The sequence below is a fragment of the Nilaparvata lugens genome, chromosome X (genome assembly GCF_014356525.2).
Source record: "Nilaparvata lugens isolate BPH chromosome X, ASM1435652v1, whole genome shotgun sequence".
NCBI classification, from domain to species: Eukaryota; Metazoa; Arthropoda; class Insecta; order Hemiptera; family Delphacidae; genus Nilaparvata; species Nilaparvata lugens.
Genome location: NC_052518.1, coordinates 22203926 through 22218252, shown reverse-complemented (window position 1 = coordinate 22218252; position 14327 = coordinate 22203926). Strand labels below are relative to the sequence as shown.

The 14327-nt window shown below is 41.0% G+C and overlaps 1 protein-coding gene across 1 annotated transcript; it reads right to left on the bottom strand.

Moving 5' to 3' along the window:
• Positions 1-5878: 5878 nt before the first annotated feature.
• On the bottom strand, positions 5879-13335 carry LOC120354909. The gene is made up of 2 exons (XM_039443014.1): positions 13242-13335; positions 5879-8549 (listed from the first exon to the last, which is right to left on the bottom strand). Exons 1-2 carry the CDS (start codon positions 13276-13278, stop codon positions 6670-6672), a joined length of 1917 nt encoding a protein of 638 aa, XP_039298948.1. The 5' UTR covers positions 13279-13335; the 3' UTR covers positions 5879-6669.
• Positions 13336-14327: the final 992 nt, after the last annotated feature.

The following is a 14327-nucleotide window of genomic DNA, read 5'->3' as shown; positions in this document are numbered from 1 at the left end:
CAATGTGTGGCTTGAGGGCAAGCCAAACGTCAGAATGGCAGAATGTAGGAGATATTTTATTTTGCAAGTTATTGTTTAAGTGTGGTTTGAACTTCTAAATACCGTAACACACATGATTTTATTATCATGTGTTTAAAATATTACTCGTTGAAATAACAAACTTGACAAAAATAGACATTTAGTTTCTGGAATGAACTCTAATTAATAAGTTGTTTTGAAAATGTGTAAGTTGAAATAAAGATGAGTATATTGAAGTGTGATGGAAAATCTTATTCTAGGATAATACGATTTCCTATACATGTGATGTGTAGGTATGTATATTATGTGCTACATTCACTATATACATTTATTGTATATTACCAATTCATAGGAATAAATTATAGTCCAATATGTATATGCATTAGAAAGTGTAAGTTGACCCTTTATGCATGTATATGCATTAGAAAGTGTAAGTTGACCCTTTATGCATTGTTACATTCAGAAGTCAGAATGAAACTGCAAACAAAAAAATATTTTTAGTTTAATCACTTCGATTAGTTGACCAGATCACTTTTCTTAAATAATTTCTTTTTTCATCTCGTGCAGTGATGAGAAGCATCAAACACTGTCTTTTAAATTAGTAAACCTGGTATTGACAAGCTTCAAATAAACAAACAGTACCAAGTCTTTCTTTAGGGCTACTACCGTACTAATTGCCGTTTGCACAGTTTCAGTTTAAACTAAATTTTAAACTGGATTATGAATGGAAATTCATATCAAGTCTCATTCGTCATAATGCCGTTCACTTTTGAGTTGAAGCCACCAGCTGATTAAATTCAATCCAGCTTTGACTGTGCAAACGGCTGTAACTTACATTTATGTTGAACCTGAAACTAACCACCCACCAGCTGCCACTGATTGCAGTATTAGATTGTTTGGTCATGGGCCATGGTAGTAACAATTATTATTAGTTTCAGTTTTTAAATTGCAATTTTCCTGGTGTGTATTTAATGATTTAAATATCATAAGAATGTTTAGTCATACCATCCCAATAATTTTCTAGGTTTAAACAATTTGATATTAGGAAATTTTGGATTCTCATTAGCTATACAAATAACAAGTAAATTTATAAGAGTAAGCTATTTAGGTGGGGACAGAAAATTCAGAATACATCAGGTAGGTACTGTAGCTACCGTATGCCTTGCACCCCGGCACTGTGCATTTGAAATTACATTTGGCCCTCATTTAGTAAAAGGCCCTCACTTTGTAAAACTTTTAAAAATGTCATGTTTCAACATAAAATTGACTCAATCATCTCTCATCCTAGTAATATATTTCTGAATATTTCAATTTACACCCATCACATTCTTCATTAACTTTTAAACTTTCTTAGCTCACCAGTTTTTTGTAAATAAAATAAAGTTGCATTCAATATGGTGGATCCAAGATGGTGGACCATATTAAGTCATAGTAAAGTAGTATTTTCAATTTCAGTAGGATCCCTAATCACACTCACCGTCAAATAACCTTTATGTGTGAGATATTGAGCCATTCTCGGACTTTTCACCCACCCAGTATGTGCTTCCCAATTTGAAGTGTCAGTTTCAAAGATACAATACTTTTAATACCTTCTGCTTCATCCATTACCCACATTTGTGGAATCGATGGTGTCATAGAGTTCAATTTCAATATACACAATAACACAAAAACTATTCAGATGGCAGATAAAACAGTGACAACTTAAAAAAAATTCAGATCACCACTCATGAATTCATTTATGTTATAATATACCTTATCACAAAGCAGCTTCCTGATGACTCTCTTAAAGGCAGCCTCATCCAACTGCTTCACACCAGGAGGCAGCTTGTTGAATAATTTCAATGGAGAAACTCTATAGCTGGCCTGTGAATGGTGGAGACGTCTCCTGGGCCTGGGGACATCCAGCAGCTCGCGGTGCCTGGTATTGTGGTTGTGAACATCACTACGGGCAGCCAGACTTGACATACCTCTTTATACTTCAATCCTCTTGACCAAGCACAGGAGGATGTAATGGCTGAAGACCGTCAGCACACCAAGGCGAGCAAAGATGGGCTTGCAGTAGGCAAGATGATCGCTGCCTGTTATAGTTCTTACAGCCCTCTTTTGCAGTCTCAGGACATCAGCAGCCCCTGCTGAATGACCCCACAGATGCAAGTCATAGGTGATATGGGAATGGAGGAGCGTGTGATACATCATTATAAGGTACTTCTCAGTCACCAGGCCCCTCATCTTGAGCAGCAGAAAGCAAATGCTGGAGAATCGACTGGTTACCTGCTGTATATGACTGTTCCAGCTGTGTTTGCTGTCCAAGACAAAACCCAGCAGCTTCACTGGATTCTGAGGGTAACGCAGCTCACGTGACAAGCTGCAGATGACCCTTTGGGTCTTTTCCTCATTCAGCTGGAATCAATTAGCCAGGAACCATGAAGTGGCAGATTGAAGATGCTCTGCAGATGCCTACAAAACCTGCTCAAGCAACCTGATGACAGTAGAGATGCATCATCCGCAAACATCAGAGAGGAACCGTGGTCATTGAGGTCATTTATCATGACAAGGAACAGTGTAGGCCCCAGCACCGATCACTGAGGAACACCGAAAGTGTCTGGGAGTCCGCACCACTGAGGGAGACAAGCTGAGTTCTTCCAGAAAGGTAAGAGCTCAAGATCGAAAGGGCTGAGTCACTTGGACCATAAAAGCTCAGCTTTCCAAGAAGAATGCCATGGTCCATGCAGTCAAAGGCTCAGCTCAGATCACAAAGAGCAAGAGCAAGAGACTCTCCATCCTCAAAGGCAGCATCAATCCGCTCAGCTACATGGTCAACTGCACCCACTGTCGATCTCCCTACTTGAAAGCCAAATTGCATGTTGGAGAACAGGTCATTCTCCTCAAAGAAAGCCTTCAGCTGTGGCTTGATCACTGCCTCGATCATCTTGCCAAAGACAGGGGTAAGCCCACATCTGGGCTTAAAGGAGCATACAATTTACCTTAAGGCAACTGGTGTGGTTGGGCGGAAAAAGTAGAGATGCTCCTGGCCCGGCTGGACTCTTCCCTCCAACAAAGCAATAAATGGAAGCATCAGGCAGGGCTCCCACTATGTCTTGAACCGAACTCACAAAGAACCCATTGAAATCATCTGGGCTTGCAAAGTCAATACTTTTACATGGCATGGATCTGTTGGTATTGATCACATCCCAGGCAGCCTTGCATTGATTTGGTGCATCCTCAATTCGTCGCTCGGTAGCCAACCTCTTAGCCAGCTCGATCCTCCACTTGTAAAATTGTTTGAAATTTCTATACCTAGCCGAGTTGTCGGCATCACCATCCTCACATCACTGTTATGGAGGGCAAGCAAGATTCCCCTAAGTCTGGCCAGATCATCAGTGTACCACTCCTTGTTACCATCCAGATGTGTAGATCTCCTCTTTAGTGCATGAGGGCAGCGAGGCTTGAATATTTCGGGAAAGAAAAAATTACTTTGTCACGGAAAAAGTCAAAGAAAGCTGCAGATAATCCAGTACCTCCTGAAGAAAGAAAAACATTATTTAGGAGGACACACTGGCCAATACACCTTTGAAGCCTTCAAGTGCTGATTTGTTCACAGGCCTTGCTCAAAATGTATAGTCAGCATGCCAAGTAGAAGAAGGTGTGGCACATAACTCGATTGAAGCTGGGATGATGATACCATATTGCGAAAGATCTATAATAAATAATTTATCTGTAAAATATATTCTACATCAATCTTATTAATTTTTTCCTACGAAAAAAAAAACAATAACATAGCCTAAACATGTTATACGCCTTGTAGCAGCCAACCAGCTCTTCACTTTTTTCTGGATCATCTTTATCACTGTAATGTTTACAATAAAGCATAAAGTACTCCACCATTCACAATCATTTACATTTAAAATCGAAATCAGACCATATTTTCGAGCTTACTTGGAAATCATAAACCTGAGATGGCAGACTTTGAAACTTCTGGCTCATGCTGTAAAAGTTATATTGAAAAAAAACAATAATTGGATTGACAGAATTGAAGGAATACTGAAATGTATTGTTCTGGATGTCTGAACTTAAAAAAATATATCCCAACTCTTACAAATCAATTATTTTATTGACAATAGCCTAGTCTTAAAAGTATGGTGATATTTTAGACCCTTAAGAATAACACTCTTTCCCTAGCAATGGTTTGTTTAGAATCTAAAATGTCGCCGTAGCAAGGATGATGTCATCACTTACATCACCTATAGGTCAGTGAGGGGGGGTTACAAACTGACCGACCAGGAAACTGACCGACCTGCAAAGTGACCGTCCTGAAAACTGACCGTCCAACAAACTGACCGTCTTGCAAAGTGACCGTCTTGCAAACTGACCGTCCTTATGACGTCATAAGCACCTCGACAGGGGGAACATCAACTGTTCAATGGGAGAGCCGATCGACTGTAAACAGAGATGGCCTTGAAGTTCCTAGCGTTCCACAATTCCACTTTGAATACTTTGAAGTAATGCGCATGCTCTGGATCCACCAATAGAATTTACACGCGCGTCTAGCAACTACATTTAAAGCCTAGAGTAGAGGGAAGTTAGGATTTAAGATGGGTTTTTTTGCGCAATCTCCCCCCTCCCCCACCCCCCTGCAAACTCCCCCTTCCCCCTCCCCCCTCTCCCTCTCCCTCTCCCTCTCCCTCTCCCTCTCTCTCTTATCTTATCTTATCTTATCTAATCTCTTATCTTATCTTATCTTATCTAATCTAATCTAATCTCTTCCCCTCCCCCAGTGAGGACGAGGGGGATGAAGAGAGAGAGTGATCTCTCTCTCAGTGAGGGAAAAAATAATTTCCCTGAGGAAAAAATAATTTCCCTTTCTACTGACAGATTAAAGTGAATCTGTATTCTCTACTGTCAAATTAAAGTGAATCCATATTTCTACATCTAATGCTATACTGACAGATTAAAGTGAATCTGTATAATTTCCCTTTCTCAGTGAGGGAAAAAATAATTTCCCTTTGAGGGAAAAATTCTCTACTGTCAAATTAAAGTGAATGCATATTTCTACATCTAATGCTATACTGACAGATTAAAGTGAATCTGTATTCTCTACTGTCAAATTAAAGTGAATCCATATTACTACATCTAATAACTTATACTGTATCTACTGACAGATTAAAGTGAATCTGTATTCTCTACTGTCAAATTAAAGTGAATCTGTTACATCTAATAACTTATGTAACCGAACTAGGGGTTGGGGTGGTGCGGCAGAAAAACAAAGATGTCCGACAAATGCTTATATTCTACGCCCTTCTCCTTCGGGGCACAAGGGTGGCCTTGCCAAATTCTCTTATTAGCTAACTGCAAGAATAAAACTATCTCAACAGAATATAATTACTACAGGTTCTGAAACTCCAAAATTTATACTACTAATCTTGATGAATATCAGAAATCTATAATGAGCACAATATTTTCATTCACAAGATTTGGTTGATTAAAATAAGAGAACAATTCTATCAGTGGTCAATACTTATCCCAGAATCTACAAGACTATTCTACTAACTTCAATGAATATCAAAAATCTATAACTAACACCATATTCTCATTCAATAATAGTTGGTTACTTGGATTAAAGAACAGAACTATAAGCTGTCAATCATTGTCCCAGAATCGACAAAATTACCCTACTAACTTCAGGGAATATAAAAAAGGAAATAAACTAAAATTACACAATAAAATATTCAAATTATAAGTTCTCCAATAAGGATTCAAATGAAGTTAGAAATTAAATTAACCAAATCAAAGACAAAAACTAAAATCGAAAATAAACTAAAATTACACAATAAAAGATTCGAATTATAAATTCTCCAATAAGGATTCAAATGAAGTTAGAAATTAAATTAACAAACTCAAAGACAAAAACTAGAATCGAATTAATGATTACAAAATTAAAATTGTTCAATAGCCTAAACAGATAGCACATAAACTCTCCAGTATAGATTCAATTTAAAATCGAAATTAAATTGTCAAAAGTCAAAGAAAAAAATCTAAAATTGAATAAATTAATAAAAATTTAAAAATCGTGCTATAATCTAATCAGGATAACAATATCCACAGGTCATTTACTCTCTTTCTCTTTCCATTAGAAGCTATCAGAATAATTATTTAAAATGCTTGTTACTTGTTAAACAAAACCAAAGGGAGCCCGCCCTAGTCTGCCTGCAGTTAAAAACAACTAATTTTGGACTGAATTCGATAATAGGAAAATGTTCGAGTTTTTCACTCACCAATCGCCATCAATAGAAAAAGAACTGAAAACACCATTATGCTGTACGGATAGTCCAGTGGAACCCGTCCAGGCTGGATACGCTCGCTAACACTGTCCCTCGGCTACTGCGCCGTTTTTTTAAATTCTATTAGCAATGAGCTAATATTTCTCTAGCCTGGGAAAAGTTTTCCCACTAGAATAAAAATCATGCCACTGTCAAGAGAGAGAAAGAGAGTACTAATTCTACTTGAGTTAGACAGAGACACTGTCTTGCGCTGTTGCTAATGCCAGGCGCTAAAATGCTGAGGCATCAGCCATTGTTAAAATCACCATCACATTTCATCAATAGGATTTCCACTCTATTACACTACCCTCCCCTTCAAATAAGAGGGTGGGTTTCACTTGGGGAGCTTTGCTCCGTCACTTTCACAAGCACTGGAGCCTTGCTCCGTCACTGGCACAGGATTCATCTCGATGCACTCTGCTGCTGGTTGGTCTTCTGCTGCTGATGATGGTCCTGGGGTTGGAGTAGTCACGACCTTGTGGCTTCTCCATGGCAACTGTAGAGATCCCCTCCAGTACAGCAGGATTGCACAGGTGGTGACCGCCAAGAGGCCTCCACCAAATGCCAGCAAGATGATGGTGGTGTGCTCAGCCTCTGCCTCAAGGTCAAGATCTGCCAATCTCTGGTGGATGTTGTCCAGGGTGGTCTCGGGTAGGCCTGAGGTTCCCCTCCAATAGGGTCCCTCCTGCTTTATGTCGCTCATCAACTTCTGCAGCTCTGGTGGCCCCTGGGTGTTCCTTGGAAGTTGGAGCACCATGGGCAGAGGTGCTGCCATGGTCAATACTCGCTTGGGCAGCTCCAAATCCCCTCCAGCTCTAGTAGTTGGTAGCAGGTCATAGAGGTTGGTGGAGAGGGTACAGCCAGCTGTTGCTTTGACCTCACCAAGGCCAGTGATGTCAACTTGGGTGACGGTGGTCTTGTCTCCTTGCCAGCAGTGGGACACCAATCGCTCAGAGGTGGCCACGCTGTAGATCCACATGTTTCTGGGTCCATCCCAGATCCAGGTATCAGGGGGTTGGCCCAGTAATGCAGTTCTAGGGCAAAGTTGTAGGGCTGTGGCTGAATCCTCCAGGAACAGCGCACTCAGACAGGATAACTGGTGACTCTTGAACACAGGCAACTGAGCTGGGCAGATGATTACCTCGCCAGGTAAACATTGGGCAAGCAGCTCTTGGGTTGGTTCTGCATATCGTTGCCGATCCTCACTGATGAGGAGGTGATGCTGGTGTAGATGCACATGGGTTGCCAGGCGGTTGGTCTGATCCGCAACCGGGATGGAATGGGCCTGAAACAACTCAAATCGCCTTCCTGCTTCCGTCAGTGGTAAGTCTACCAGGATCTTGATGATGCCATCCACTGAGATTGCCCGAGTCTGAGCTAGCCGGTAGTAGTGATAAGACTGGTCCGGCCCCTCTAACAGCCCTAACCCCCTTGGCAGACTAGTTTGGACTTTGACAAGAAGTTTCCCTAACTCATAAGGAGTGATTAAGCCTACGCTAAACTTATTCCTAGATACATTTTCTATGGCTAACAACAAATTTCTTAATTCTAATAACCCAGTCATGACCGCCAGCTCTAAGTCCTGTAACTTAGTTGTGATGTTTACTGTAATCTGTAAAAGTGTGTCATCTTTTGAGATTTTCTGATTCACCTGGTTTGCCCATGCACCAATTGCTTCTGCTTCCTCGCTGAATCTTGCCGCAAGTTGTCGGATCAGTACGGTATTTGCCTGCGTTCGTCGGCTCAGCTGTCGGGTTACAGTTACGTGTTCATGCTGAAGGTGGACAATCTCTGCGGTTTGTCCCTTCAGATGCTCTATGGTTCTCTCGAGGTGCTCCACATCCTCCTGCTCAGCTGTTCCAAACAGCATTCTCATTACTTTTCCTCCCAGGTTCATCAGGCCTCGACGGGGTCGTCCTGATGGTAATAAGTCCTTCAAGGCTTGCCCAGCCTCTTCCAGTTGAAGCCCTGAATTAATCAGGCGATTCAAAAACTCCTTATACACTTCTAACTCTGGTACTCTGACACTTGCCTTCATCCATGTAGCCTGAGCAGCCTCCACCTGGGCTCTCAGCTCCCCTATTCCTTGACAAATCTCGGTTGCATTAATTGATACTATTATTCGCCAACGGTCTCCAGTCAACAGCACACTCCCCTGTCGCACGAACCACACCCCTAAGTCCTTGGACTTATGATCAGATAGGGTTGGTTGTCCTGTAAAAATAAAACTATCATTACTCCTAGGTTCTCAGTTATTCTTCTGTACTTACTCACTTTTTACTTTCTATCTTCAGTTTCTTGTCCAATCAAGCTATTACAGTCTGGGTTTCTTCTACAATATTCCCAACACTTCTCTGCCCACATCCCCAACAAGCACCCCCTACTCAGTTCAGAAGTGGCTTGCTGGTTCCTTAGGCAGTTAAGTTAGGGAGGGTACTCTGTTCCTCAATGGATAGGGTGATCGTTGGGTCACCCTTTCTTCTTCTACTTCTTCTGGTTCATAGGTGACATCATTTGGGTCATCTACTGGTACATCTGGGCTGGGTAGATCAAAGATTTCTTCTTCTTCTGGGTCAGCATTATTTTCTCCCTCAACCTCCTCTGGCTGTGGTCTTGGATCTTCCTCATTGTCTGTCTCTTCCTCCGAATCTACTAGCAGTGGATAATCTTCCTCATTAGAGTCTTCTGGTTGAGGTACTGGGGAAGTTGTCAATTCTTCTTCTGGTTGAATTTGATCTTCTTGCTCCACCTCTCTCCCAGTAGCTTTCCCCTCCAGGCAGGGCTTCATCCGATTGATGTGAACTATCACTTGCCGACCATCTGGCAGGTTCAACATGTAGTTCACGTCAGAGATTTTCTTCTTTATTTGGTAGGGACCTCCCCAAGGATGATGCCATTTCTTTGCATCTCCTGGTCTTAGTGCTGGGTCATGTAAGTAGACCATTTCTCCCTCCCGAAAATTTCTAAGTTTTCTGTCTTTGTTAGTTGTCTGTAGTCTCCTCTCAGCAGATTTGCTGGAGTTTCTGAAGGCTTCACTAAATGCTTCTTGTAGCCGGTGCTTCAACTGTTTTACATGCTCTTCCACAGGGAGCCCCTTTAGATCATTTGGAATGAGGAATTCCCCTGGTAAAATCATTTCTCTACCATGTTGCATGTAATGTGGTGAATAACCTGTTGATGCATGAGCCACACTTCGATAAGCCATGAGGGCATATGGGATCCACTGGTCCCAGTCGGTCCCATCTTTCTGCACAAAGTGTGCAATACTATCATTCAAGGTTCGATGAAGTCTTTCTAGGCGCCCATTTGCTTGGGGATGATATGCAGTGGTGCGCAGTTTATTGATCCCTAGAAGCTTACATGTGGATGTCAATAGTTCTGATAAGAAGTTTCTGCCCTGGTCAGTCAACAATCGATCTGGTACTCCATGTCGGGTGATAATGACTCTTACGAATGCCCTAGCCACAGTTTCTGCAGTCTGATTTGGCAAAGGAATACCCTCAGCATATCTGGTGAAATGGTCAATAAAGCTGAGAAAGTATCTATTCCCAGAAGTACTAGTGGGTAATGGGCCAACAATATCTAGGCTGATCATTTCCATAGGTCTGGTTGGCTTGTAGGCTTTGACCAATGGTGCTGCCAGTGAGTTTGGGGTTTTTCGCAAGGCACAAGAGTGGCAACTATTCACGTAAGCCTTCACCTCATTGGCCATTCCTTGCCAATAGCATCGCTGCCTGACTCGCGCCAATGTGCGTTCCACCCCAGGATGACCTGCCCATGGGGCATCATGGTTGATCTCCAACACTTGCTTCCTGAGGGATCTTGGTATGGCCAATCTCCAGGAAGATTTATCAGGATCACCATTTGTCCACCAAATAATACCATCCTCAGTAGTCCCCTTTTGAGTCTTTACCAACTCTGTGCACCAGTCATCACTCTGCTGCTGGGTCTGTACTAACTCCTCATCCAGTCCTTGTGTCACAACAGTAGTCATGATTCTCCTACTTAAGGCATCTGCATTTGAGTGGTGCTTTCCAGGTTTGTGTAACACCGTATAATCATATTCGGCCAGTCGTAAGGCCCATCAGGTGAGTCTTGATGATGGATCCTTCAAGCTAAGCATCCAGCGGAGTGCTGCATGATCGGTTATCAAGGTGAATGTCCGACCCAACAAATAGCAGCGGAACTGCTGAGTAGCCCACACCACTGCCAGTAGTTCACGTTCTGTCACTGAATAATTTCTTTCAGCTGCATTCAGTTGCCGGCTAGCATAGGCTACCGGCTGTTCTCCCTTATCTGTCACTTGAGAAAGAACAGCTCCAATAGCTGTGCCAGATGCATCTGTGGCTAGTAAGAATGGTTGGCTGAAATCTGGGTATACCAACACCATGTCTGAGCACATTATATCCTTGAGCTGCTGAAACGCCTTTTCCTGCTCGGTATCCCAATGATATTTCACATCTGACTTGGTGAGAGAAGTAAGTGGTTTAACTAACTCGGCAAAACTGGGGACAAATCGGCGGTAATAGCCTGCAAGGCCCAGGAATCCCCGCACCTCTCGGACATTCTTTGGGGTTGGAAATTTCTTCACCGCCTCGATTTTCCCTGGGTCAGGTTTGACACCATCAGAGGTCACCACATGTCCCAAGTAGTTTACTTCTGGTTGAGCAAAATGACACTTCTCAATGTTCACCTTCAGGTTGGCTTTTTGTAGAATTGCAAAGACATTCTCCAGTCTTTCAGCATGTTGGGTGATTGTGTCACTGAAGATCACCACATCATCCAAGAAGACTAGACATTCTGATCCCTTGATCTTTGCTAGCAACTGGTCCATCATTCTTTGAAATGTTGCAGGCGCTCCAGTTAGGCCAAAGGCCATCCTCTCATATTGGAAATGTCCACCAATGGTGGTGAACCCAGTCTTCTCACGATCTTCTGGTGCAATCGGAATTTGATGATAGCCGCTGTGTAAGTCAATAGTGGAGAAGTACTTGCACCTCCCCAAATTCTCCAAGGTTTCATTGATTAATGGAAGAGGGTAAGCATCTGCTTTTGTTATCTCATTCAGCGCTCGGAAGTCAGTGCAAAATCGCCACTTTGCACTGCCATCCGTTGTTTTCTTCTTCACAAGCACCACTGGTGCCGACCACGGGCTGGTTGATGGAGAGATGATCCCTTTGTCAAGCATGTCTGCCAGATGCTCTTCTACAACAGGACGGAGATGATAGGGCACTCGATATGGTCGTTTGGCTATAGGTGCTGAGTCAGCTGTAGGGATGCGGTGTTGAACATTCACCTGACAACCATCTCTACCTGGCTCTCCAAATAGGTGTTGATACTTTTCCAGCACTACCTGAATCTGTTCTGCTTCTCCTCTTGGTAGGTGCTTGGTCTTTTCAACAAGGGTCTCTTGCAGTTTGCCACTAGTTTCTAGGGAGCTGATGGCATGTACTTGGAATGGTTCCACTTGATCATCCTCCATTTCTAGGAAATCTACTCTCCCCAAATGTTGCTGTTTATCTATCTGAATGGGAGCAGCTGTCAAGTTCATCACTCTCACAACAGTGTTGCCAGCCCTTGATACATTGAGGCTGCGACCAATGCGGATTCCAAGTTGTGGTTGATTCAGGGGCTCTGTTACAAATAGTTGACCATCTGCCAAGTTTGTTGGCGTTCCTGGCGGATTCGTTGCCATTGTTGCAGCCACCCCACACCTGACACCAAATTATGTAACCGAACTAGGGGTTGGGGTGGTGCGGCAGAAAAACAAAGATGTCCGACAAATGCTTATATTCTACGCCCTTCTCCTTCGGGGCACAAGGGTGGCCTTGCCAAATTCTCTTATTAGCTAACTGCAAGAATAAAACTATCTCAACAGAATATAATTACTACAGGTTCTGAAACTCCAAAATTTATACTACTAATCTTGATGAATATCAGAAATCTATAATGAGCACAATATTTTCATTCACAAGATTTGGTTGATTAAAATAAGAGAACAATTCTATCAGTGGTCAATACTTGTCCCAGAATCTACAAGACTATTCTACCAACTTCAATGAATATCAAAAATCTATAACTAAAACCATATTCTCATTCAATAATAGTTGGTTACTCGGATTAAAGAACAGAACTATAAGCTGTCAATCATTGTCCCAGAATCGACAAAATTATTCTACTAACTTCAATGGATATCAAAATCTATAACTAACACCGTATTCTCATTCAATAATAATTGGTTACTCGGATTAAAGAACAGAACTATGAGCTGTCAATCATTGTCCCAGAATCGACAAAATTACCCTACTAACTTCAGGGAATATAAAAAAGGAAATAAACTAAAATTACACAATAAAAGATTCAAATTATAAGTTCTCCAATAAGGATTCAAATGAAGTTAGAAATTAAATTAACCAAATCAAAGACAAAAACTAAAATCGAAAATAAACTAAAATTACACAATAAAAGATTCAAATTATAAATTCTCCAATAAGGATTCAAATGAAGTTAGAAATTAAATTAACAAACTCAAAGACAAAAACTAGAATCGAATTAATGATTACAAAATTGAAATTGTTCAATAACCTAAACAGATAGCACATAAACTCTCCAGTATAGATTCAATTTAAAATCGAAATTAAATTGTCAAAAGTCAAAGAAAAAAATCTAAAATTGAATAAATTGATAAAAATTTAAAAATTGTGCTATAATCTAATCAGGATAACAATATCCACAGGTCATTTACTCTCTTTCTCTTTCCATTAGAAGCTATCAGAATAATTATTTAAAATGCTTGTTACTTGTTAAACAAAACCAAAGGGAGCCCGCCCTAGTCTGCCTGCAGTTAAAAACAACTAATTTTGGACTGAATTCGATAATAGGAAAATGTTCGAGTTTTTCACTCACCAATCGCCATCAATAGAAAAAGAACTGAAAACACCATTATGCTGTACGGATAGTCCAGTGGAACCCGTCCAGGCTGGATACGCTCGCTAACACTGTCCCTCAGCTACTGCGCCGTTTTTTTAAATTCTATTAGCAATGAGCTAATATTTCTCTAGCCTGGGAAAAGTTTTCCCACTAGAATAAAAATCATGCCACTGTCAAGAGAGAGAAAGAGAGTACTAATTCTACTTGAGTTAGACAGAGACACTGTCTTGCGCTGTTGCTAATGCCAGGCGCTAAAATGCTGAGGCATCAGCCATTGTTAAAATCACCATCACATTTCATCAATAGGATTTCCACTCTATTACACTTATAATACTGTAAAATTAAAGTGATTGCAAATTGAATAATTCGGAGGGTACAAGAGAGAGAGTGATACACCCATCGTTTCTCTGTCTCTCGCATAAGCATTACTTGTAGATTGTGCAAACTACTAGGTGGAAAAAACAGATGGCCCCATGCGTTATCTCCTATTCTCACTTACTCGCACCATATTTCTAAATTCCTTTTTGCTATTACGAAAGCCATGTGAAAGAGAAATCAGACAAGTAAGTGAGTTCCTTTTTAATCCCGCCTTCCCATACTGCCAGTTAAAGTGAATCCATATTTCTACATCTTTATACTGAGTGAATGCATATTACTACATCCAATAACTTGTACTGTAAAATTAAATTGATTGCAAATTAATACAATTGGTTTGCTTTCCGCCCGACAGTTAAGAAAAATTTCACAAATTTATATTGAAATTTTCTATGTGGTGTACAAACCTGCGGGCGTTATTTTTTTGTAAAGTGTTTCTCCGAGAATATCTATAGTAAATTTAGAATGAACAAGCATATCCAAAAATAGGTATAGATATCCTCAGACCTATATCACTTGGGGAACATACTCAAGCTCTATTAGTGACATATCTTAACAGAGAGAGGTCAATGATCTAAGTTGATCTGCATGTTGATCTACATTTTTTATCTGCAATGTCATACAAGCATTTCCAAAGTTCATCGGAATTTGTAACAATAGTTGAGAAATCATTTGCACTACAATAAT